Source organism: Crassostrea angulata, chromosome 8, assembly GCF_025612915.1.
Source record: "Crassostrea angulata isolate pt1a10 chromosome 8, ASM2561291v2, whole genome shotgun sequence".
Taxonomy (NCBI): domain Eukaryota; kingdom Metazoa; phylum Mollusca; class Bivalvia; order Ostreida; family Ostreidae; genus Magallana; species Magallana angulata.
This window is the reverse complement of record NC_069118.1, coordinates 8,158,585-8,186,193: the sequence shown is the minus strand read 5'-3', so window position 1 is coordinate 8,186,193 and position 27,609 is coordinate 8,158,585. Positions and strand designations below refer to the sequence as shown.

The 27,609-nt window shown below is 33.5% G+C and overlaps 1 protein-coding gene across 3 annotated transcripts; it reads right to left on the bottom strand.

Moving 5' to 3' along the window:
• Nucleotides 1–148: 148 nt before the first annotated feature.
• Nucleotides 149–25,876, bottom strand: LOC128159033 (neuroglian-like). 3 transcript variants are annotated; one of them, XM_052822066.1, is made up of 24 exons: nucleotides 25,768–25,876; nucleotides 24,881–24,955; nucleotides 24,289–24,409; nucleotides 23,755–23,934; nucleotides 22,372–22,562; nucleotides 21,822–21,950; nucleotides 21,219–21,321; nucleotides 20,703–20,887; nucleotides 20,043–20,174; nucleotides 19,547–19,705; nucleotides 19,196–19,377; nucleotides 17,203–17,293; nucleotides 16,634–16,921; nucleotides 15,912–16,285; nucleotides 13,502–13,739; nucleotides 13,127–13,266; nucleotides 12,259–12,490; nucleotides 11,802–11,951; nucleotides 11,230–11,412; nucleotides 9,781–9,900; nucleotides 9,311–9,469; nucleotides 8,832–8,975; nucleotides 8,200–8,266; nucleotides 149–1,283 (listed from the first exon to the last, which is right to left on the bottom strand). In XM_052822066.1, exons 1-24 carry the CDS (start codon nucleotides 25,874–25,876, stop codon nucleotides 701–703), a joined length of 4,335 nt encoding a protein of 1,444 aa, XP_052678026.1. In that variant the 3' UTR covers nucleotides 149–700. The 3 variants fall into 3 exon arrangements, with proteins under 3 accessions (XP_052678026.1, XP_052678029.1, XP_052678028.1); XM_052822069.1 differs by having other exon boundaries at nucleotides 8,209–8,266; nucleotides 25,768–25,848; XM_052822068.1 differs by having other exon boundaries at nucleotides 25,778–25,817.
• Nucleotides 25,877–27,609: the final 1,733 nt, after the last annotated feature.

Below are 27,609 nucleotides of genomic sequence, written 5' to 3'. Positions count from 1 at the left end.
GTCGTTTGTCTTTTTACTTTCATCAAAGAGGTCTAGATCTAGAGTTCTTTGATGCAAATTTAAAATACATATTTGTGTTAACTTTCGGTGTCAGTATTTCTCTTCATTATTTTTCACTTTACTCCGACACAATTCAAACACTGGTATATCTATGTTACAATTTTATTGGAAATACGTTCATGATATGTTGATCCGATCTGATATGTATGGCTATACAATATTTTATGTACAATGAAAACATGGAATGTAGAAAAAAAAGATAATATACAAATGTATACAAATCTAACTAAAACCAATTAAATACAACCTGTTATAATGGAATGATTTTGTAGAGGAATCTTAAAAATATTAAAAGTAAATATTCTTCTTCACGCAGTCACTACGATAAGACATATACATGAGCACGCACCCACAATATGGTAATATATACAACAATGGTCTACCAATGGCACTTATACATCATATAAAAATAGGATTCACGTGTAAAAAAGTCTACAAACTACATGGAAAAGTTTTGGTTTGTATAACAGAGCCTTGATTATTGAATCAGTGTCCGTTATAAGCTTCAGGAATAAATTCAAAGTTTATACTTCATCTCACATTAAAATACATGTTCCTGCTAAAAATAAACTGTACAAGTATTGCTGGAATGTTCTTTTTCGGCTAAAATATCGTCCCTGGAAGCCTGTCATATCACGCTTTAAACGAAACTGGATGTGCCCGGCACGTGCCCAGAGCCGTTGGCTCCGCTAGGGGCGGGGCGGGGGCGGGTAGAGATCGGGTTCCCGTCACTGTCAAACTTGCCTGGTTCCCTGTATTGGTCGTAGTCCACATCATCTATCGGACGCTTCTCGTAGCTTGGTGTTCGGTCGTAGCCTCGTTTCTGGTATGGCTCGTAGTTTTTGTCATCATCAGGGTAGTAATGGTCATCACGGTCGCTAGGGCGACGGTCGCCATCCCTAAACCCGCCATCATCCTCATCGTCATCATATCGCCCACGATCATCGCTGTATCGTCGAGGCTCGTCGGAGTAACGACCCCGATCATCGCTGTACCGATCATCGTCATAGTGTCTCCTGTCATCGTCATACGGCCTCTTCTCGTCATCGCGATAATCGTCGTCGTAGTATCGGTTATTGTACGCGTCTGCGCCGTCGTCGTATCGCTCATCGTAAGGTTGGTCGTCCTGATCGTAACCAGGGTGATACCTGTCGTAGCCCTCGTCGTCGTAGTATGGTTTGTCCAGGGATGAGGCGCTCTTCTTGTGAACGCTTCCTTCATAGCTGTAAAATGGAAGTTAGGTTTTAAAAGTAAAGTTCAAAATAATACATTTCAAAGCATTTAAGCTTTAAATTCAAACTACTTCATTTAATTTTTTTTCTAAATTTGATGTTTTTCAGAAATTCAGATTGATTTACAGGTATTTCTTTTGAACTTTAGACGTTGATTTGATTTGCTTGTCAATTTAATAATCAATATTAATTATGAAATATTAATGGACTAGCTTTGCTATGTACAAATTTTCCCTGTATTAAAAATCAAGCTTCACTACGACTGTGTCAAGACAAAGTTTCCACCCAATAACTACAATATGTCAAATACATGTACAACATTGCAATGCAACAGCTGGCGCAGTTTTCAATAATTTTTATATTTTCATTTTTGTACAATTACCCATGCACGCCGATATACTTAGGAGACAGGCAATATATCAAACCAATAACAATATACAATATCAACTTTTTTCTGCTTGAAATCATTTTCTAATATCACAACCACTTCAACAAACGTCTTATTAACTACCCTCAAAGCCGAGATGTTATAACCGCAGTCAAGTTTTCGTTGACTATAAAGTTAAATTAACATCACATATTCTGTGTTTAATTAAACATAGGTAATCATAGATTACTAAGCTCACCGAGACGGAGCATCACCCTTATGAGACATCACCTTCATAAGACCACCTTTATCATTTTATATGAAAATCATACTTTATGATCTTGGATATTCATGGATTCTGTTTTGACAAAATATCGTATATCATCTGATAATTTTTTTTATGATAATCATATGTTCATATGTTAATCAATACAATGATATAAAATTAAATATTGCATCATGTCATATTTATAATATATATCATATAATACAATAAAATACTGACATAAACAATAATGAGATATGATATTGAAACATATGATATGACATTGTATTGTGTTATAATACCTTATTATATTTGATCACATAATACAATATCATAAAATATAATACAATATAGTATTATATTACAATATCATATTACATAATACATCATAACATTGAAACATGATATTATAATGTATAATATAGTATGATATTGTATTGAATGACACTGAAACATATTTGATACATTATATGATATTATATCATATAATACAATATAATTTGATTCTAACCTTGTATCTAATCAAATGATACAATATTATGTGATAAAGTAAAATATTAAAAAATACATTATTATATTATACATATTGTATCATATGACACAATAATATATATTACAATATCATATAATACAATTTCATGTGTTATGATAATATATCATATAAACCAATATCATATCATACAATATTGTATGATACAATATTATATAATATTACAATATCATATAATACAATTTCAGGTGATATAATTCTATATTACTGAAACCAATATCATATTATACAATATTGTATGATACAATATTATATAGTAAGAATATACAATATTGTATCATAGGATACAATATAATATTTTGCAATATCTTATTTCATTGTATCATGTGATAAAATAATAAATTAAAAATACAATATAATATTATACTATATTGTATCATAATATACAATACTATACATAACAATATCATGATACAATATCATATCATAAAATATAAAAAAAAATATGATACAATATCATATCGTATCGTATAACTTTTATAATATAACATATGATATCATATTGTATCATATCAAACAATATTGTTTCATATCATACAATACTATATCATAGGAATCATGTTATATCATTTATCATAAACACATCTATCTATCGAGCTGGTTTGAGTGAGGTAGGAGATTTCTTTAGCATCCTTGATAATGGAGATCAGGCTCTGCATCTGAAGCAACCTCTGCGTTTAATTTATAATAAAGTTAAATCAACTATGCAAGCTATCATCTATAAAACATGTCACCTGTTCCAAAAAACTAAACCTCATCCAGCATCCGAAACCTATGGCTCAGATTCAGCATTCAAGCCCATCAGGTGCATTGGTATCATAAGACGCATCATCCATGCAAGTTTGGTGAAGTTTGGACCAGTAATAACTAAGATATCATTATCAGAGGGCACTAGCAATTAAAACCTTAACTTCCTCCAGCATCCGCAACCTATGGCTCAGATTCAGCATCCATGCCTGTCAGGTGCATCTGTATCATAAGACACACCATCCATTCAAGTTTGATGAAGTTAGGACCTGTAAAAACTAAGATTTATTTTTTAGCATCCTTGATAATGGAGATCAAGCTCTGCATCTGAAGCTACCTCTGCGATTCATTCATATTACAGTTAATCAACTATACAAGTTTGAAATAGTACTATCATCTATTAAACATGTGACCTGTTCCAAAAAACTTAACTTTATCCAGCATCCAAAACCTATGGCTCAGACTCAGCATTCAAGCCTGTCAGGTGCATCAGTATCATAAGACACACCATCCATGGAAGTCTGGTGAAGTAAGGACAAGTAGTAACTAAGATATCATCATTAGAAGACACCTGTTTCAAAAACTTTATTTAACCAGCTCTTAAAACCTTAACCTCCTCCAGCATCCGAAACCTATGGCTTAGATTCAGCATTCAAGCTTGTCGGGTGCATCAGTATCATAAGACGCACCATCCATACAAGTTTGGTGAAGTTAGGACCAGTAGTAACTTAGATATTGCTATCAATGGGCACCTGCAACAAAAACTTTAACCTGCTCCAAAAACCTTAACCTCCTCCAGCATCCGAAACCTATAGCTCAGATTCAGCACTCAAGCCTGTCTGGTGCATCAGTATCATAAGACACACCATCCATGCAAGTTTGGTGAAGTACGGACCAGCAGTAACTAAGATATTGCTATCAAAGGGCACCTGCAACAAAAACTTTAACCTGGTCCAACAAACTTAACCTCCTCCAGCATCTGAAATTTAGGACCCAGATTCAGCATCCAAGTCTTTCAAGTCCATTAGTAGGTCCAGATGCATCATCCATGCAAGTTTGGTGAAGATAGGACAAGTAATAGCTTAGATACAGGACCTGCAACAAAAACTTTAACCAGGTCCGGACGCCGACGCCGACGCCGACGCCACCGCCGACGCCGACGCCGAGGGTATAGCATAAGCTCTCCTTGACTTAGATAATTTTATCAACAGTTTGACCTTTGGAAAGTTTGCCTAATGGCGTAAAAGCGTAAGACAAGTCCATCACAAAACCTTGGCATCCCAAATTATTTATAGTCTACGTAAATATTCCTCTGTAAGAAATTTAAAATTTATTTTTCATCATTCAATATACCATAAAAAAATTAATGGAGAATTTTTATAGAGTTACTTTATAACATTTACAAACTTCAAAGGAAAAATTGAATACTCTTTGTTATTCTTATAATAAAACAAAATCAAAGTACTGAAGTACTGACGGGAGTTGATTTTATCGATTATCATTAATTTCAAAATCAACGATATGTTATTTTGCATGGCAAGTAGTTTCTAATCTGTATTTGAACTAGAAAACTGACCAGTCAGGAAGGGCCCCGCTATGACAATTAATATAGAGAAGTGAAAAAAAACTTTGAATTCCATCCTCTTTATATTAACAATGATGAAAAATAAATGCCCGGCAGAAGATGTAAAGAACTGGAATATATATGATCTCGTGATTTGTAGTTGGATATGATTTTCATCCAACAATTAAGTGTTTTTTTCTTGAGCCTTAGTGAGGGGATAAAACACACAAGTTGGATAAAAATCATATTATACTACAAATCATATGAGATTCTATTTATCCCATGTTTTATACACCACAATCAATGTTTACACTGTTTATAAAACTCCACATTATTTTACTTCATTATGCCTACGCAAATCCCATTGTAAAGTCACACTGTGGGATATCAAAAAAATATCCAATGAGTCATATCCATGGGATTAATTATCCTGCTCTCATCCATTTATTGAATTTAATCAGGGCTTACAGAAGGAACATTTTCAGGTACTATTCTTAAGTTTCCTTTAATATAAACATAGCAACCAAAAACAACAACAACACCAAAACATCCATTAAAAAAGAAAAAAAAAATCAAAAAACTGATAGCTAATAATTTTTTTTTTTAATTTATTGTAATTCATATATATTTTTTTTTATTTTACAGAATATAAGTATTTGGACTAGAATGAAATATATTCTTTATCAAATACCATCCTTTAAACTGAGGGGTAAAAATATTAGGGTGCAGCTCATGAAATGAGAGTTTGATTTGCTGCAAAACAAACATCAGTGCAGACAAAGGTGTTCATTAATCTCGATATGACAGATAGAGATAAGCCTCTAAATTTTCTGCAGCAGGCAAGATAATTAATCCCAGGGGATTATTTGTTCTGCTCTCTCATCCTTTTCTTCTAAATTTACAATAAGATTTTTTTTTTCAGAAATGACAGAATGGGGTTATTATCTGATTACCTGTTAAAATTAACAGCATTAAGGCAGAAAAAAATAAAATAAATAATTAAAAAATAAAATAGTGGAAAAGGAAATCTTAATATATATCTTGATTTTAGAATTCAATAAAATTATTATAAATCATTGTGTACGGTATTTTAACCAATTAAAATAAAATATGAATATTATATTTTAAATCCATATTTCAAAGAATGTACACAATATTACACATCATTCAAAATTGACCTTAACTTCAAAACAAAGTTCATTTGCAGACACAGGCAGTGCAGTAATTCATCTCAATGTGACAGATAAAGATAAAGCTTAGAATTTTCTTCCTGTGGAAGGTGAATTAATCCCAAAGGACAAATATTGCACAGCCTTCCATGTATACAATGGTAACATTCTCAGCATTTATCTCTCTTTGCCCATTCATTCTTATGCATAGTTAGGAATCTACCCCACCACCCCAGCTCCAAACCAGAAGACATAGAGAACCAAACTTAGCATCAAAATATGTATTTCTGCCTACTGAACTACCATACCAAATATGAACTTGATTGGGCAACCATAAAAAAAGTTATTAGAAAAAAACAGGAAATTTGTGGACGGAAGAGTGACAGACGGACGGACAGAAGGACGGACGGACAGAGTGATTACTATAGGGCACCCGCAAATCCTTGCGGGGCCCTAATAATTACGCACATTTTTATAATATGAATTCTCGAACTTTTCCGACAAGAATTTCGAGAAAACCCCATATGAATCATGTTGTGTAATATTTAAAGATAGAATTAATTCCATCAAACTATGTATCAGTAATCGAAATTTTTCTAAAAATTGTACACGTCTGGATCCAAGCAATATTGAACGTTCAACCAGACGCTCGGCTGTCTCCGTTAATCTCCGACTACCAAGAGAGACTCACTGTTCGTCGGAGATTTACGGATACAGCCGAGCGTCTGGTTGAACGATACTAAATTGAACTCTGGCGTAGGAATACATACGACTACAAAATATATCTAAATCTATCCTACTATTCAAAATCTGACTATTTTCAAGGTATTTATAAATACGTTTCCTTGAAAATTAATGGTTCAGCAAACAGTACACAGAATTTATCTAATATTTTCAAGATCTAAGTCTTGTCAGCGGTGATGATTTGTGCTTAGTTCCAAACACTGTTTCACTTTCGGTTTGTCAGAGTAACTGCATAGGAGAGTTGATTAAAATCAACTCCCAAAAAAAGTAAAAAAGTAAAATCTTAAGTGAGATTACGACTAACATTTGTCAGTTCCAATGAATGTTTTGCATAAATATGATTCTGAGCAGATATAAGTACCGGTAATATATTTGATAAGTATTTAAACCCAAACACATCATGCTGTTAACATATTTTGAAGATCACATTGCTGATCTTGAGTGGAAACAAAGCCTCAACAGTGGTGACATATTTTGATAAAGCTTTTTTCCAAACTGAATTTTAAATTAATTTAAATACAGTAACTTGTAGCATACCATATCTAGCATGTACAGTACTGATCAGACCCAACCTAACACCAGAGTAAACCCCAAATAAACCTGGGGTTACTTTTGGGGTTTACTCCAGGTTTCAGTTGGAAATTTTGTGACCAGTTGAGGTTTTACTCGCATTTCGCTTTTGGGGTCTTCTTTAAACATTTAAATGCGAAGCAGACCCATCTTTTATCTAATTATTTTACTGCCTGTAACACCCACACCTTGTATATTCCAAATACTCTCTGAGTTTACTTTGGGTTAACTTTGGGTCTGCTCTAGTTAACTCACAGTAAACCTAGAGTAAATCCTGGAAGTAAACCCAGAGTTTAGGTGAGGTTCACTTTCTGTTAGGTTGGGTCTGATTGGTACTGTATGTAGGTGGGTGGGGGTGGTGAGGGGAGGTTATGACAAAAGCATGAGCAACCATCCACCCCGATGGACACTTCAATTATACTATGTCCATTTAGCTATGTCTTTGATTACAAAATAACTTACAACATATTTTATTTTTTTTTCTTTAAATTTTCATTTCTAAATTTTTTAATTAAATGTTTTATGATTATGATACCAAAATATGTCACCAAAAAAAATTAAATAAATGAAGAAAAAAAATAAACAACGCACACAAATTTTGAATACATGCTTTGAAGAAAGGTAAATAAAGATAGGATATACCAATACAGATTGTCATGGAAACAAGAATAGCTACCAAACAGGAATGCATTCCAGGTTTAAGAAATATATTAACAAATATGTCTTTTTTAATGAATAAATAATTTTTACCTTCCTATAAGCTATTTTCATAATATTTTGCAAAATCATATCAATATTTGATGTAGATAATCATAATCCAAATTATTTTTGAATTTTCTTATCACATATTAAAGTTTAGTTTTTAAAAATGTTTCCTTCCTGCTCCCATGACAAGCTGTAACTACCTGTGACTAGGGCATGAAACATTTACCTTCCATACCTGTAATTGTATTCACCCTGATCCTGTCCCGACAAGGCAGAGACGCTGCGAGCTGGAGCTATATAGTCAAAATCAGTGTAATTATCCACACTCTAATACAAATATCAAGTCATTATATAACACAAGACAAGCTGAAGCTCTCTCTCTCTCTTTCTCTCTCTTCAGGTTATGTTTATCAAATGTATCTAATATATAACACAAGACAAGCTCTCTCTCTCTCTCTCTCCTCTCTCTCTCTCTCTTCAGGTTATGTTTATCAAATGTATCTTATATCCCTACACAGGTCATACTGCACAAATCAAACTTTCTCTTTCTGTTCTCTTACTTTTCCATCATGAGAGTATATATGACCATGCTTAATGTTTCCAATATAAAGTTATCACCATTAATTTTAGCATGAATTATGTCCCCATATTAGAATACAAAATTAATATAAAATCTCAAAATTAAGGTAATGTAAATATAGAATATTTCAAACGATTTTAAGATTTTATAAAGAGGGTTGTCCTTGACAAAACACTTCATATCGAACTGACAATTCCAGAAGTGAACTAGATAATCCCTGCTGCCTGCATACTTCATGACACCTCCACCCCCCTTCCCTAGCTGCCACACTGACTTACCGTTCAGTTTGGATTGTGGTGGTGGTTTGTGTTTGGTTACGCGACGACACATGATGATGAAGACGACCACCCCGATGATGATCAGCAGAGACAGAATCAGTCCAATGAACCAGATAAAGTTAGCTCCCAGACTATACGCCGCCGCTGAAATTATAACATTGCACGGTTTTAAACATAATATCTGCAGTTATCACAACAGTCTATCATGTCAATTGTTTTTCCATTGTATTTTGTAAATGCAAGATCAAATATTTATCATGGTACATGTATGTTGTATAAACTTGAATTCTAAGTACTCTGTATTTTCTTTTTTAATTGAAAATGAACGTTGTTGGACAAGATTTATTTTTTTCCTTTCAAACAGATCTAGCTTTTAGACTGATTCATTTTTCTCTATCAAGACTAACAAAATACATGTAATAATTAACAACGAAATATGACCATTCTTAAGTAACAGCAGACGGTATATTAGTACTTACCCACTCCTAGTGTTCTCACAGTCTGGATGGAACTGGTGGACGGGGAATTCCCATCCGTCAAGACGAGACGGACCTCGTAGGTCGTGCCGTCATCCAGTTCAGTGATAGCCCGCCATTGCTTGGCAACCTCATCAGGAGTACGCTGGAACTCATACACACCTGAAAAACATTGACATCAAAAATAAAATAGCTAATATACTACAAACTGCATCATCAAAAACAAAATCTGTTTTAATATTGAGAGTGATAAATCACATGCAACATTATCAAAAACAAAATCTATCATTATTAATGAGAGAAGTTGTGCTGTCACATGTAGTTGCCTACACTTAATGAAAATTTTTGTCATTGACATAGTAAAAATTTCAACCAATATATTCAAGGAAACTTTTACAAAATACTACAATATGAAAAAACTTTCATGAAAAATGAAGTCATAAATTTTCATAGAACTACTTATTTGTGCTTGCCTTCTTTGCGGTACTCTATATAAATCACAGTGCCAGATTTGGGATCCATCTTTAAGTTCCACGTCACGTTTATAAAGGTTTGGTTGACATCCTTGATATTAAATGATGGTGCATTCGAAGCTGAAATGCAAATCAATTCTAAATGGTAAAAATCTACGCGGGTATGATAAGGCAACTCTCGGCGATCAAATTCCTCTGATCGATATGACGACACAATAAGCAGCATGATGTCATATTTTACTCAGAAACTTGTCGATTTTAACTTTATCTCTGGTTTAAATTATAAAAACTACAGGCATAAAATATCTCTAGAAACTCCTTCAACTGAATATATCTTCGATTTCTCTCTATTACGTATAATTATCATTGATGACGTCACAAGCATGTTTAATAGTCTAGAGAAGATCATTTCGGGAGACAAATCATCGGAATGCAGTGTAAACAATGCCGAAATATGACTTATTTAATACAGATACCTAAGATTTAGATGAGTGTCAGTTAGGATATAATCAGGATAATACAGGCATGGATATTTGTTTTATCGGCGAGTTTTATAAGGTAAGCAGATCGACATTTATATAGCTTGACCAGCCTTTCCTCTGTCAGTGTGTACAAAAAAAGGCAAAAGTGTAACACTACCCCGGATATTATGAAAGATGCCTTTGGTAAATATCAACGGTATATGACCTAAACTACTTGAAAAATGCTGCTAGAATCCTGTGCTTCGTTGTTTTAAATGAAAAATATGTAGTATTTTCAATGAAATTATAGAAGTTGAGAGGGTTTCCGATTAATATTTACAATATTTCTTTTATGCGATTAACAATAGGATTCTAGCAGTAATACTTATAAACATGAACTAATTGCCGATCGAATTATTGTAGCAAGCATACAAATGAACTTCGGGGTAGTGTTACACTTTTTGATTTTTTGTTAAGGTAAAAAAGTGATCTATTTTTAACTGTCACGTGATACCATGGTACGGCAGCTTCAAAGATCAAGTCGATTCCGAAGTAGAAAAATATTATCTTGGTGAACACATTCACTTGGTATTAATATTCCGTACTGTTTTCATAAAAATAAACAGTTCTTAAATTAAATCATAATTTTGACGGTCATTAAACTCGGGAGTTGCCTTAACCTACCCGCGTAAGATATATAAAGTTAATATAGAATACAAACTGTAGGAATCATAAATAAGAGTAGGTCAATATTGTGACTTTCATTATCTAAGTACATAACACTTTTAAAATCAAAAGGAAATAGGTCACTCAGAAAAACATGATAATTAATTTTAATACTATAAGACTGCTAACATGTCAGAAGTGACTCAGCTTAGTTTTGGTTGGACAACAGTTTTACAAGTCATGGCTTTTTACATTTATTTTCTAAACAAATATGTCATTAGAGAACCCCTCATAACCCCTGCCCCAGTACAGCAGTACTTACAGCCTGGGCCTGAGGTGGAGGCCTCAATGAAGGACACCTCGCCGCGACCTTTGGTATTTTTGGGCCACACATACAGGCGGTACTTGGTAGAATAGACCAGTCCATTCACGTAAGTATCGTTCGTCCGCGGGTCCGTCAGATCGGGGATCTTCTCCTGTAGATTGCCTAGGTCAAGTCCACTCACTGAAATAAGTTAACAGCAGGTATGACAATTTACCCTGTTACAGTAATAGAAACACATATCAATACATGTATATGATGATAATGATGACATGTATCAATTACACTAATTAGTTTGGTAAATAATGAGCATTTACCTTAAATTTACATAATTCACATAAATTTAGATTATCTTAAGTGTCAAGTTTGTATAATTATGACATTTTATTTCATAACAGATTAAAGGGATCAAAACAATTCTATGTTTAAAGCAAGTAAAAATTCAACAATGTATTGGAATGATACACTACTGACACTATACACAGTGTACGGTGGAGTATTCAATTTGTACCAAACCAACTAGGTAATAAACATGTCACAGTTTATGGAAGCAGTGAGGACAGTGGGCGTACCTGTTTGATAGCCGATGTCATACCCTGATAACAGGTTGTACCAGTTACTGCCGAACAACAGCTGATCCACAACCTCTGGGGGGTCCCAGGCCAGGAGAATAAAGTTACTTCCTGTCTGAGCGATGCGCAAGTTTCTAACTGGTCCAGTCACTATAACAAATAACGTTTAAATTCTTATTCATTCGAAGTGTAAACTTCTAATTTTTTCTCTCACAATTTTTCAAAATAAAATCTAGGATCAAATATTAATCAAAAGATAAAGGTTTAACAAGCACATAAATAACAATTTTAGCCATTTTTGGAAATGTAAAATTTGTGGTGATAAAGAAGTTATGCATTTCTTGTTGGCAATTAATAAAAAAAATTTAAGAATGATAAGTTAAATTCAATTTGTATAAAAAAAAAATTCCCTTATCACTGAAAAAAAATCCAAATCAACTTATTCGTATATGATTACCTCCAAGTTCAGTTGTAAATGATGTAATAACACTAGGGGGTCCGGCATAGTAAGTGTTAACGACTCTCATCTGAGCCTCGTAATTCTGGTATCCCAAGAGTCCAGTCAGAACATATTTGTAGGACTGAGTAGCCCGCTTCTTCCTTCTTGCATTTCGGAGGGTCAGATCACTCAGCAGAATCTCAGCCTCTTGGAAGGTCAGATCTTTCTTACCACGAATCCAGTACTGAATCTGTTTTGTATGGAGAAAAAAAACACATTTCTGTATCTCTTCTATGAGAAACTGTTATCTGTATACTATTAAGGACAGAAAAACCCCACTATGAATTGGTTAATATATATTTACATTTGCAAATATTAATCCTTATATGAACCTATAGAATAGGGAAAACATCAATTCTGTATGAACTTTTTCATGACGTCACAGGATTTTTTTTAAATTGCTATTTATTTCTTAAATATAATCAGAAACCTTTTTAACAGTATTTCTTAATTTGATGATCACTGCAGGTTATGAAGGTAGCACAATCATTGCAGAAAAAATTTACCAGTACATTAATGTAACGTAGTAAAAATTGATATTTTTGATCAATTTTTGTGGATTGTGGATTTTTTCCTTATTCTCGGGAATGTAATTTCGTGGACGCCACAGTTTTCAGTTTCAGTAACATAAATAACTCTAATTTGCTTTCGTTGAGGTTGTAAATTCGGGGGGAAGGGCTACCCTCAAATACCACAAAAATTGAGCCACCATGAATTCTAATGATATTCCACAGTAGCTTGAACATTTAAAACTTGAAATTATGTATACTAGTTGTGCTACACTTTTAAGGAAATCTAATACATGTATAAGTGTACATGTGGTTACCTTAAATCCTCTGAATATTCCTTTGACTGGGCTGGAAGCATAAGGCTTGTTCAAGTTGTCGTCCCACTCCCAGTAGAACGTGACTGAGGAGTCACTGACTTGTTGATCTACTTCCAAATTTGAAACCATAGCGGTTGGAACTAAAAATAGAATGTTGCATGTAAGTACAATTCTTATAATCAAATAAGAAACTCTTTAAGGTCACAAGTACATGTACCAAAGAAGTCATTATGACATGTTACAGTACACGAAAGTATAGTTTTTATAATAACACTGATGAAGTACATTATTACACAAACACTGATATTTTCAAGGCTACATGGATCTGCATAAGTACTTATAAGTTGGAAATTGATATGGCATCCAAACACTTACTGTCTTCAGCAGAGAATCCCCTGTACTCCTGCACTGGCGCTGTAGAGTCGCCTGCCTCATTGTTTGCTTTGATTGTGATGAGGTAAGGTGTGAAGATGTCATTGGTCTGCTTCTCGTAGCGGAACTGTGACCACTCGGAGATCGTGACCGGGGTCACCTGGTCCAGCCCCTGACCCTCCCTCTGTATGGTTAGGATGTACTTAAACTGCTGACCATTGTGCTCTATGGGGGGCATGGGCTGTAACAGAAAGATACAGAGTGGATAAACCACTAACTACATATGATGTTAATATGGCTCGCTGAACAATAACTTCCACCTCCATCACAAGATTTTTCTAGAGCACTCTTTGGAAAAAATTAAGAACATGCCCACCCTTTGTACCATGAATTTCAATAGTTAGAGCAACATTTTATTCACAAGATATATGTAAAACACAATGGTACTAACAAACGAAAATGAAACTTGATACTTGTGTAAGTGTATGTACTTATAGGGTACCTGCAGCCCAGCCGATGTGAAACATATGTTAAAGAGTTTATTTACCAAAATTTAATGCAAAAAACCGCATCGAAATCGGTGCAAAAATAACGGAGTTACGCCTCTTCAAAGTGGCTATTTTTACCTGCTTTGGGAATTCTAATCAAGAGAAAACAGAATTAGGCAATAACGAGGCTTCAGCGGAAGTGACGTCACGGGGTCAACACGAGGGAAATTTCCTTACAAAGCTATACAAATTAAATTCGATTTTTCAGCCAAAATGATTGATATAGGTCTGATGTTTTGACGTATCTTGTTAATTTAAGTATTGTAGATCTAGAAATTTGTATCCGTTATTATTTTATTACAATCAGATTTCTTTTTAAAGGATGTTAAAATTTGTTATTCTCGTCGCCTTTTTACCGATGGATACGATATCTTAAAACGCTTACATGGGCAAATTTATATTCATTATTCATTTTATTGATTACATAATATCCTTTCACACACGAGTGATCCGTGATAATGACACAGGTAAACTAACGAAGCCACTGCTCCAGACACACGTGTGTCTGGGGTATGTATACACAAGGTACACGAGTCTGGTGAACAAAGAGAGGGTTTCACACCTCTAGACTGGTAAATTGATTTGTGTATAATTAGCTTCTCAATTGTTAAAGATAAAAACAGAAAAATAAATTAGACTGTGTAAAATCAAGCATTCGTCAGCTTAAACATGTGTATAGTCCGTCAATCAGTGAATAAAGAATCATGCATGATACTATTAAATAGTAACACTAATGTTCGAAGAAAATGCCTTATTGTTACTTATCTTATCACTTAAATAATGACAAAAACTTACAATTCTGCAATTGAAGCCTTTTTTATGTGATCAAGTAATTATTTTGGATTTATAATTTCTTATTTAATAAAGTGCAACTTTCTTTCGAGCGCTATGGTCAGCAATTAAACGCTTTATAACTCCGTATAGCTAAAATTGTAATACTGACAACGAATCATTATGAAATCTAAATAAACTGGAACATTTTGACAAAGGATGTAAATAAATGTAAAATTAAATTCCATTATCGTATTTTTAAAAGAATACGAGACAGACATAATCATGCATGCAGCCATCTTGGACTTTCGCCTTGATCCGTTTATAATCCCGTGTTTGTTTGTTAAAGAATGCATACTATTTTTATTGTTATTGGTCCGATATCAATATTATTGAATAATCGGGCTACGTCATTTGTAATGTTATGCCTTATACGAGGAATAGACCCCGAGTTACCTCTTACGAAATATCATTATGTATTATCAATATTATTAATCAGTTAATAATGTCACTGAGAAATCATTCGAAAGAATGACAATATTAACAAAATATGTTTCTTATAACAATAATGCTTTGATTAATTGTCATTTTGCTACATATGGTGTGCATTTATTTGTAAAATGTGTTACACATTTGACGAAATTCATGAAGCAAACAATTGTCCGAATTCGGCATTTTTGTTCGATAAAATACGGGTTAAACTCAAACAACAGTGTAATTAGTCATCCAGGGTTGATAAGGAAATAAAATAACAGAAAAAATTGTTCATATATCGATAAAACAATGCAAGAAAACGAACGGTTTTCATACGATATTCCTGTTTCTCATACAGCGGCGTTGACCCCGTGACGTCACAGTTCATCTCGCGCCAAATCGGCTTGATTCAAAACTCGTTCAGGTGTGAAATCGGGTTTTCCCCAAATATCTCGAAAACTACTTATGCGATCGCTGTAAAATTTTCAGGATGATGTTTTTACACATAGATCTCCATTATATAAAAAATTGACCGGCACTGCAGGTACCCTTTATGTAATACAGTATGTTAGAGGTTGCAATTACTGGTACATGCATTCCCCGAATATTATGCAACTTACAGTCCATTCAATAATGAGATAATTCCTCTTGTCTCCGATGGTGCGGACATTTTCGGGGTTTTTGGATGGCCTGGCCGCATTGGTCTTACACACAGTCTCCGTATGGTAGCTGGGTTCACTGATCCCAATTTTATTGGTGGCGAGTACACGGAAGTTGTACTCGACCCAGGGAGTGAGCTTTACCTCACCGCTGTTCTGGGTGGCCAGGACATTACTGGCTCCCATGAACCACTCGTCAGGGCTGAAGGATGTGTTGTATTGGATGATGAAGTACTGAATGGGGGCGTTGTTAGAGGCGCCTTTCGTCCAGCTAATCTCGGCCTCCGTCTCACCACAGGTAATCAAGGCAACAGAGATAGGGGGGTCTGGCTTATCTGTTGACAGAGAATACAGCACAAATAGACAATTTTTCAATATGAAAATATGGTTTTCTTTGCACAGAGAACAATATATTGTGTACCTTTTTTAGAATTTAAGATGAAAAACAGTATAAATTTGGTAAGTGAACACAAGTTATCATAGTCATAAAATACTTTTTTTTACCAAATACTTATCAAAAAATACAGATGTTGTACAGATGATTTTTTTTAGCATCTTCTAATTGTACACTGGACTGGTCATAAAAACCTCAAAATGAGTTTAAGAACACTCAAATTAACAACACATTTTTACACCAACAATAATTTATTAATTGCATGCGTTATCATTTAAATGACAATTACCTTTCACAGTCAAGATGGCGCCTGCAGTAGCATTATCCAGTCCGTTGGACACAACACAGGTATAGGTCCCAGAGTCACGAGCAATGGTTCCACTGATGGTCAGTGAATTGTCCTGGAAGTTCTGGGTCATTCTCTGATCGTTGGTTGTGATTGGCTTATTGTCCTTCAGCCAGGAGATTCGTAAATTCTTTATCTCAGCAAAGTCAGTAGTTCCGGAGCAGGTAAACTTGGCATCACTTCCTGCTGTGACCTCCAGACCTCCGGGCTTTTGTACAGTTCTAGTCTTGGCTGTTAATCATGAGGCATAGGAAAATCTTTTTAATGACTAGGCATAAAAATATCCTTACTCTTATTTATATATGTATTTGCAGTTTGTAAATCAGAATCTATTTTAAACTCTCACAAAATTTACAAATTAAAATGTCAAAAAAAACATGTAGTACTGTAGCGGCTCTATTATTCTGAGACTATTAGAAAAAGAAAAATATTCAAATGACAATAAAGCCCTATGCCAGGCTTTTCAAAGATCAAAAGACAGGTACTTGGTTGAGTGGGCGTGTCAAACCTACCTCGTACAATGAGGATACCCCAAGCTTCGTCAAAGTTATACTTGTTGTAGGCGTGGCACGTGTAGTTCCCAGCATCTGACAGAACCACGTTCTGTAAAAAAAAAAAAATCAATCAATCAAAACACTGGTAATCAAGTGTGAGGAGGATAGGGTCAAATTCTGAGGGAAAAAATCCGAAACTCATTACATAAACTTTGGAAATGAATAAACATGTATGGTAGTCAAAACTACTACATTTAAAAAACACCTGACAGTGTACATATAACACAACAAACAACATCCTGAGATTATGGATTTGACTGTTGCATTAATCATTGCAAATGTAAAAGCATGTTTATGTTCATCATTCTGAACTAGAACTGTCCTAATGGGACTAATACCCCCGCTAGGCTAATTTCAAATGGGACAAATAATTGAATTGAATAATAAAGGTTTGGAACACATACAAAAAATTTTTTCTAGAATTGTAAAAATAAAAAAAAAAAAATTAGTTAACAAAGAAAAATTAAAATCAAAATTGTCAGAATTTCACTGTAAATACATATCTATAACAGTAATACATTTACAAATGTATGTATTTGATGATATATTTTTTTAATTTAATTAATGTAAAGAAAAACCAACAAAATGACAATAACCCCTCCCCTTGCAATGAATAGAAATACAGGTAGCCAAGCAATGCTCTTCTGTTGATAAAACTTTCAATATCTTTCTAATAAGAGTCTTGACAGATGCAATTAGTTGTTTCAAATTTTCCTCACTTTCTCCTATGGCACAATGGAACTCCATATCAGAAAATTGATCCCATAGGACTATGATTTTCTTTGATGAACTTGTTAAATTTAATAAACTCCCAAAACATTACCATAATTACCATACTATGTAAAAATATGTAAAAAAAGAAAATTTAATATTACAAACAATTCTAAAATTGCCAAAACACTACAATCATATCAGTAATTTTGAATTTCATTTAAATTAATGCCCAATAGGGTCACTTCATCAATTTACTTGACAAATAAATTTAAACAACCTCTAAAAATAGTTTAACTTCTTTATTAATAATTATATTATTCATTTCCTTATAATGATAGACCTTTTGGTTTACATGAAACAGTTTTAAAATAGCCCCAAAACCATCACCCACTTTACAGATTATCAATTTCCCCTAAACACATGCTCCATCTGAACCATGGCTCAGATAATGTCTCCCTTGGGACAAATGAATTCAGCCACACTTGTCTTTGATGTTCTTATTAGCTCCTAAGAATTTATCATTGACAAACAAAAACTTTGCATTGTCAGTTGATAGAGAACTTATAACAAATAATTTTTTTTCATTAATTAAGACATAAAGACAAAAAACTCCATCTGGATGTATTTATATAAATATATTTTAGAGTGTTTTCTATTAATTAATTAATAAAATCTGTAAGGATTACCTCCCTTACTTTTCAACATTAGTGTACAATATATAGAATAAGGAAAATGAAAACTGTCATAAAATCATTAAATCTTGTCTGATCTTAAAAAAAATTGCAGGTGCACATCTTCAGATGGTGTTCAACATATGTACAAATTTTCAAACTGTTCCATGCAGTAATAAAAAATTCTATAGGGGGGACAAAGTTGCGTCTACAGACAGACGGACAGACGGACAGACAGACAGACGGACAGACAGACGGACAGACGGACAGGGTGAAACCAATATACCCCCCTAAACTTCGTTTGCGGGGGTATAATGATATTGACTTCTAGAATGTAAATGCAAGCAATAAACAACATGGGGGAAAAGTTTATAGGGATATGAACTTGGATGGTATATTTACTAGATCAAATCTTCTGGCTTCACAGGATTTGATAACTTAATCAACCAAGTTAATATTCTAGTAAACTTATAAGCTGTTTATTTCTACATAAAACTTATAAGAAATCTTCAGACTTTGTAAACTGTCAATACATAGTACAGGTACCAAGATGTGATTGAATTTACCTGAACATGGAGGTTCCCGTTTTGCTGGATCTGGTACCTCCCCCCTGTAATCTGCTCCCCTTCCTTCCTCCAAGTGATGATGGGGTCGGGCTTCCCACTTGTAATACAGGTCAGTTCAATGTCACGACCTTCCGCTACCTTCAGCTCTTTTGCTGGAGGAACAATGATAGCTGGCTCTTCCTCTGCAGATACATTTACATTTAAATTATACATGATGTTTACATCTTTTTTATTTGTTATCAGAAATTTTCTGAAGAAGATTGATTTTTATCTCTTTAAATTCTTCTACATAATACATTTATGCATGTTCACACCTTAATGTACTTCAGGTAAATGGATTAAGACACTCACCAAGAATATTCAGATAGACATCGGCAAAGACGTAGCCGTGGATGTTGGAGGCGTTACACTGTAAGACCATGTGATCATTTTTGTTCAGCTGAACAAAGGTTATGTTGTTAGCATCGGGTTTGATGAAGCGTTCACTTCGGACGATTGGCACAGTAGATTCTAAAGGTTTAAAAGAAAACCATTATTATGTGTATGAACTCGAAATTGTTTCCAATCATACCTTTCGCCATGATCATTGCAAAAGTACCTAGTGCTTTTATCTTTGCAAAAAAGAGTGGACATATTACCATACTTCTTAACTCTATTTTCATCTCAACAAACCAATATCAACTCCAATACAAAGTGTTGTTTTGCGATTAAAGTTTTAAATTCTGCCATCATACAATTATTTGTCCTCTCATTCTTGATAGATATAGCGTTCACTTAACAACCACAAACGGTGCTGACACAACTAAATGGTCAGCATCGCAAATGACAAAGAACCAGTTTACTTTACCTTCAAGTTTGATTCCGTTGACAAACCAGGCGATCTTTGGTTCAGGATAACCTTTGGCCTTACAGATAAATGTAGTGGAGGCCCCCACACTCGTTTCCACATCTTTCGGTTCCTCCTCCCAGTAAGGCTTGGCTGAAGTTAGAAAGCTCACATGACAGAATCTCAGACAAGATGGCCATTGGTCACTTACCCGGTTCTCCAAGGCTGATGGTTTCAAACTTAACAAACATTCTGTCATTTTGGGAATCAAAATAATATCTTCTCATTAAACTTTAGTCAGTTTAAATCAGATTTTTTACTTTTCAAAGAGTCAAACAAATTTTAAATCATTCAAATAAGAAAGCCTAGACCAAAAAACAACATAGTCCTGTTTCCGGCCTCATTTTAAAGGGATCATCATCTATGTACAAATAGATCAGAAAACTTAATTTTACCAAAAAAGTTTTTTATTCTATTGAATGTACATGTACTATTCTTGAGCTACAGCAACCAATAAACAATTTTGCTTCTTTTTTAACAACTGGACCAGCATGTAAATGAATCTATTTTTATTAAAAAAATGGGCATATTTTTAACAAATTGTTCTAACTTTAAAGACAACTATAAGAGGAGCATGGGTAGTTAGTCAGGTAACAGGACTACATTTTCTTTTTGTCTTACATTCCACTCTGATAACAAAATTTCTGAATGCTCGGGGACCCTGGGTGTTTGTTCCGTAGCACTCGTAGGGACCGGCGTCTTCTTCCGTCAGGTTGGGAATGGTCAGTTCCTGTCCTCCGAGGGAAACTTCATAGTAGTCCGGAAGATCTGCTTTATTTTTTAACCAGAACACTTCGGGGGTGGGACTAAATACCAAAGAATTAATCATATTGTTGCTGACAAAGTATTAATATAATTATTTTTTTTTAAAAAGAGTATATTTATAACATTTAATTCATTGTGAATATTGATTTGAACCAAATTAAATAATAAATAAAAGCATTCTATACTTTCCACTGAAGATTCACTTGAGTTTAAATTAAATACCAAAGAGAGAATCATGTTGTTGTTGACAAAGTATTCATATAATTATTCATTAGATACTGTATATTTATATATTTATAACATTTAATGCATTATATATGAATACTGTTTTGTTATAAAATGAATTAAATAATGGATAAAGGCATTCCATACTTTCCACTGAAGATGCACTTGAGTTTAAATGTCTCCCCTCTCAGTCCAAAGTGATCGGAGGGTGATGCCCACAGGTACTCGGCAGGTCTCTTTACAGGTGAACCTGAAATCAGAGAAAACAGTATCAGAACTGAAAGTTCCTCTTACATAAGACAGTAACAGTCACAGTACAAAAAGATTTCATCACAATACTGTTCATATCAAGTGTGAAAATATGATTGTTCCTACTCATTTCAAAGTGTAACATTAATTGCTCAAAAAGGAAATCCATAATATCAAATTTACATGTTTTTAAGTGGTCTTTAATTTTTCATTCAATAATTAAAAATTGTTATCTGCAGAACATTTTACTTGATGTCTGTTAATTCAAAAACTTCCATTTTTATTGTAGATTCCTTATTTTACATGTCATTGAGCACTTAATTTTGAAACTCTATTTATATAATTTCAGGCAACACACTTTTGTTAAAATTCATATGGTAATTCACAACCGTCTAAAATATGAAGGTGGGATTTAATATCCATCAGGTGTGTTTATGTGGATATTTATTCCTTGACTTTCACTAGAAATCTTCAGTATTCTACACAAGTTCATCCACTTACTTCCACTTGGAAGGATGTAATTTGCCTTGTCGTACGTGTTACGCCTCATGAAGTAGTTGATGGCCATGCAGACATAGGCCTTCTCATCTTGTTTGTCCTCCTCCTGAACATTAGTGATGTACAACCGACCTGCAAAAAGAATTTAGAAGAGCTTGATGTTAGGGTCTATATGCTCCCGACCATTTGTTTGGGGTTTCTTCATTTTCAATGAGTATAAATCTTTACAGCATCAATTATACAGCAGTACAAATGAATATTCATAGAGCAATTCAACATTGAATTGAACTAAATATATAAATCATAGCTGCAATAATGTAGCCCTCTCCATATTTTTTTTCTTTGGGGGGGGGGGGGGGGGGGGGGAGGAGAGATATAGTGATGTTAATCAAAAGATATAAATCATTATATAGTATGAGTACTAATCCAGAGATGTTTGTATAAAATAGTAGACTCTTTATTAAAAAATTTAATACATGCATGCATTTTAAACTGTTGATGGCAGTAACTTAATCTTCTGAAGCATGCAACTCTATTTTCTGTTGGTACTAACCTTCCAAATCCATTGAAATTCTGTTGTTGTAGTTGATAGGCTCTATCTGGCCCTCACGTGTCTTTAGGACCCACTCTACATCAGCTGGGGGGAAACTTGTGGGAGGGACACAATTCAGTACTACAGACTCCCCCAAATGAGGCGTATGAGTGACAGCTGGTGCTACTTCGAACTCGCTCAGTTTCCCCTCCCTATGCAAACAAAATATCAATAACTTTCACATAAGGGAAAAAAATAATCTTCTTAAAGCTGAACACCACTCGTAAATAGGCACCATCACACAGGTACCTGGTATATAAACCATTCCATTCCGATACTCCTGGTCGTCGTGTAGAATTCCTTTCATGGTCTTTGGATTTTATGCATTTATTTCTCATTCTATGTGCATATTCTGTTTGTAATTAAATAATGCACTGACCAATTTATTTGATGTAACTTTTCTCATGGCTTGAAAAAGTGCGTAAAATTTGATAATTTCATCGTGACCGAGTAACACAGCAAGTTAAGATGTATGTCTACACAGTTGAAACCTCTACAGCGAAGTACTTTGAACTGTTTAGAGGTATGCGCCTTATATAGGGGATGTTGGGACAGCAGTAATGAAAGAGAAATATGGCGGACAGTGCCTAGCTTTTACGAGTGGTGTTCAGCTTTAATAAGTTGCAAATTTTGAAAAGGGGAATGGGCACAGTTTTTACATTCTTTTCTTTCTTTCTTTTTTTTTTTTTTTTTTTTTAAACAGCTTTGTCAAAATATTGAAATTCCTCTTTTCAATATTGCAATAAATGAATTGATAGGGGGAATAACTCAGTTTTTTGTTTTTTTTTTTCAATCAGTTTTGTAAAAAATATTACCAATTCCCGTTTTCAATATAATGGCAATATTAGATTTTATCAATGCATTTGACATAATACAGTGATTCTGGAAAAACTTGTTAATTCTGTTTGGCCTAAGATGCCCTTAAGTGATAATGTAAGGCCTAAAAAAAGTTGTGTGTTTAGGGTAACCCGACCTAACCTACAAAAATGCCCCGATCCTAACATTAGATGTCTGTTTTTATCCGATTGTGAATTTTATATTATTTATATAAAAAAATCTGTATTTAAATATGACACAAACAAACATTCTTAGGATTCACGCAGAAAAAAATATGATAAAATAAAAAAAATCCCTACTTACCTAACCTAATTTTTTCATCAGTGTTACCCTTAACATACAATTTTTTTTCATAGACCTTAGGTAGCAATAAAGCAAGTGAGCTGAAATCATGGTTTGATTTACTTATAAATGCTAACTTTATTCCGATACATATGAACTACATAACTGTTTACTATCATAAACATAGAGCTGTTTAAAGTCTGCATAAAGATTATTAAGGTTTACCTGAAGTTAATATTGATCGACACTGATATCCCAAAGTTGTTGTCCGCGATACATTGGAAAATGCCCTCATCTTTGTCCTCAGGGGCATTAATGACGATAGTGCCCTCATCTGACAGCTGGACAAATCGCCCATCGTTACCGCTGGGATTCAAGTCGATACCATTTCTCTTCCATCTGTACCTATATGCAAAAAATTGAGCATTGGATTACCTGCATGCTTCTTAAATTGGATAATTTTTGCACATGTAACCATTTACAATTAAACAGACTACTGAAATCTAAATGATCACAATATTCAGACAGGACAGGATATCATTTATATTCTCATTCATCTGATAAATTTATACAATGCATTTTAAATTACAAATGAAATATTTTCAAAGATGAGAATTACAACTAAAAAGAAAAATCCGGCTGAAATTTAGACAACTCGACAAATTTTCCTAATTTTCACATTTCTTGATATAAATAAGATTTCTTTCTACGGAGAAATTGTACAATTTCTAGGAATTTTTTTTGGTTCGAATGACTTACGTTGGCCTTGGAACTCCATCTGCTCTGCATGGTAACTGAACGGACTCTCCGCGTTTGTAATAAACATTAAAGTCTGGCTGCATGTAAATGCCAGGAGGCCTGTTTGGTATAACTTTTTGACCTGTGGTGAATACATAACATGTAAATTCCTGGTAATTTTTTTTTACGCTTCTACATACACAAATTGACTACAATATCCATGTCCTATTGCCATCTTTCTTTGAATTGATAATAAGACAGGCATATTATTACTATCAAAGTGATTTTTGTACATATGTAGTACATTACATGCATTTGTACCAGATATGCATGGTGCATATTTATTTTTCGTAGTTGAATTATTCCCGTGATAGCTAATGGTTTCTTTATCTTATTAATAATATTATGACACAAAAGCAGCTAGATTAAGCTATAATATGTATATTATTTTGATAAATGAGAATTGTTAGAAGAACCCTGGTCTGCTCATATATAGTAGTGTATGCAGCTCCAATTAAGTTGATCGGAGCCACTTCAATTTTCGAAAGATTTTTTGTTTTTCGAACCTTTAAAAACAGTTCCCATATATGTATAAAACTTTAAAACCCCTTACCTATACATGTTGCACACAAAAAGCCAAATATGATGGCTGGTACTTTAATGAAGATTTCCATGACTAGATCTTCATCTGCATCAGAAAAATAAATCAACATATAATATGATCTTAATGCATAGTATTTAATTTTAAGACAAATTAAGTACTGTACAAAATAAATATTATTTCACAATCTTTCTGTATCAAGTACTCAACTCCCACACTCAAAAAAATCTGTAAATTTACTTTGTGTTGTTCTTATCGATTTGCATTTCCTTAGATGTAATTTTTTAACCAGTCAAATGAGGTTATATAATTTTTCACCATTTTTCTATATGACATTTGTCCTGTTATCCAACAAACAATAATCATATATTAACATTACAATAAATTGATATGGTTTCTTAATATTTCAGAAACAAAATTTTAACTATAAAAAATTGGCATATATAATGAAATAACACAGATTGTAAATCGTAGAAATAAGTTTTATCAGAAAGAGAGATATGAGAAAAATAAGGTCACTACAAACAGTCAGGACTTAATTTCTGGCCATATATGCTACAAAAAGCTTGCTTCAACAATAAATTCTACACTTGGAAAGTTTTTATAATCACGTCCCTTTTAATTCACATCTTTTATAGCCACATTTAATCATAGAAAAATATAAAAGTTTTAAAATAAAATGTAAAATACCAGAGTTTGATTACTAATATATGGAAATACCGGAAGTGTGAATTCAAATATTTCCAACGAGCGTAAACAACGCAATTATTCATATATTCATCACAACTCCTTGCATACAAATATTGTTATTGCAAAATCGGTACTCAATAGATCTAAAAAATTTATATTTTAAGATTCAATCAGTTTGTCAAGATCCTTTTCTTAAATTAACCACTTACCTGTATTTACCTGTGCATTCCTTACTCCGCCATTTTCTTTTACCTGAGTCACTTCCCACTTTTCGGAATTCCTCGGGAATATACATACAGCGCCACCTTCCGTTAACATGAACGATAACTCGTTCCTGGCTGAACTTATATTTCATATTTTCCATATAATGAAGAGTTATAAATAACATAATGTTGTTTATGTCTCTGATAATGATACTTTTAATTTTTTAAAATGTTTATCATTATCTTAATCTGACACTTTCTATTACATATGATAATTTTGATCATTTTGAATGGGTTGTACCTGCTTCAATCTATAGATCCGCGCATGAGAGGTGCGGTCATTTATTGTGGGGTTTTTTTCTATGTTTTTTTTTTTATTGATTAGCTAGGTAACTTGCCAACAGTTTTATCGTATTTATTGCATTTCATATCATTTGAATTCAATTCAATTCATTTATTGACAATTACCATGTCGGCATACAGTCATGAATATATGATCGAGTTACATAAAACAAAAACATTAAACATAGCATGCAAAAGTTAAACATTAACTAAATAAATAAATTTACAATGGACAAACCATTGGGTGAACAAAACTTAAGGCTTGTGTGAAGACTATTATTGGTATTCATAGAATTGTATAAGTGTTCATTGTTGACTTTCCTTTCTAGCGTTGAAACAGTTTTTTAGAAAGCAACATATCCTTCTAGCAGCTGTAATGTTTTTATGATTGACAAGTTAATAATTAAATTAAAGATATGAATCCATTGTATATATCTTTATAATATTTTCCAACGAAATAATCTTCAACAAACCCAATATTCTTTACCCTTACCGAGCCCACACATAAATACATTTAACGAAACAAAACACACAGAAATAATAACCTGCCAAATAATTCCCGGAAATGTATACTGTAAATCTATAGAAATCAAGAAAATTACAAATTGAAGAACTCTCCGAACCATCAATCAAAATGCAATGTCAGTTAAGGTTGGTACAGAATGTAATCCTGAAAAAATTAAGATATATAGAAGTAAGTAACATCTAAAGGCCCTTTTCACGATTGGCGCACGAGCAAAAGCGACAAAATATACGTGAGACCGAAAAAAAAAATAGATATGGTTCGTACAGTATTGCCAAAATAATCGCATATGAAAATGTACTCGTACGAAACTCGCACGATTCAGCGCGACCATTGTGCGATGTAAACGCATTGAATCTTGCGTATAGATGCGACTGCGCATGCTGTACAATGAATGCGAGTGTTTTTAGGTTATGAGATAGGATCACACGAATGACTAAAGAGCATTATCCCAGTTTACTTATATGTAGTTCTCAAAGTAATTAAGGTTGGTCTCGTAACATTTTTCAACAACAAAACACGCTAATGGCGGAATTGCCAATCTCTGTTATACGATCTTTAATTTCAAATTTATATGAAGCCTCGTTCAATATACTAAATACAAATGTAAGTGTACTTGGGTAGTTTATGTTGAGTCCACAATACGTGTGACACATACATCTGTACCTTGGATCTGATAACTTTGATGAAACATTTACAAATAAGCGTGCATACACTTATGATTTGTATATACCCTTTCACTTAAATAATTCGAGAAAAAAAAATCCGGAAACAAATTGTGTAAAAAAAAAATTAGATTTGGAATTCATCAGTTATTTCCTAGGTCATTTTTGCTCCACATTTTACATTAACACAAATCTTAATATAAAAGTAATAAATATATTTATTCGAGCCTCTTCGTTTTTTTGTTTTTTTTTTGCATGAAATATTAAAATTTCGTTATTTTTAGTATCATTTGTTGTATGGTTGTTCGATGCTTGCTT

What these genes read in the sequence shown, in the direction of transcription:
- LOC128159033 (XM_052822066.1), bottom strand. Translation starts at nt 25,876, where the DNA reads ATGTTAACGGAAGGTGGCGCTGTATGTATATTCCCGAGGAATTCCGAA. An exon ending in TGTCTATCTGAATATTCTTG is followed by an intron (nt 19,378 to 19,546) that starts GTGAGTGTCTTA and finishes ATGTATCTGCAG; the next exon opens with AGGAAGAGCCAGCTATCATT. An exon ending in ATCTCATTATTGAATGGACT is followed by an intron (nt 13,740 to 15,911) that starts GTAAGTTGCATA and finishes TTTCTGTTACAG; the next exon opens with CCCATGCCCCCCATAGAGCA.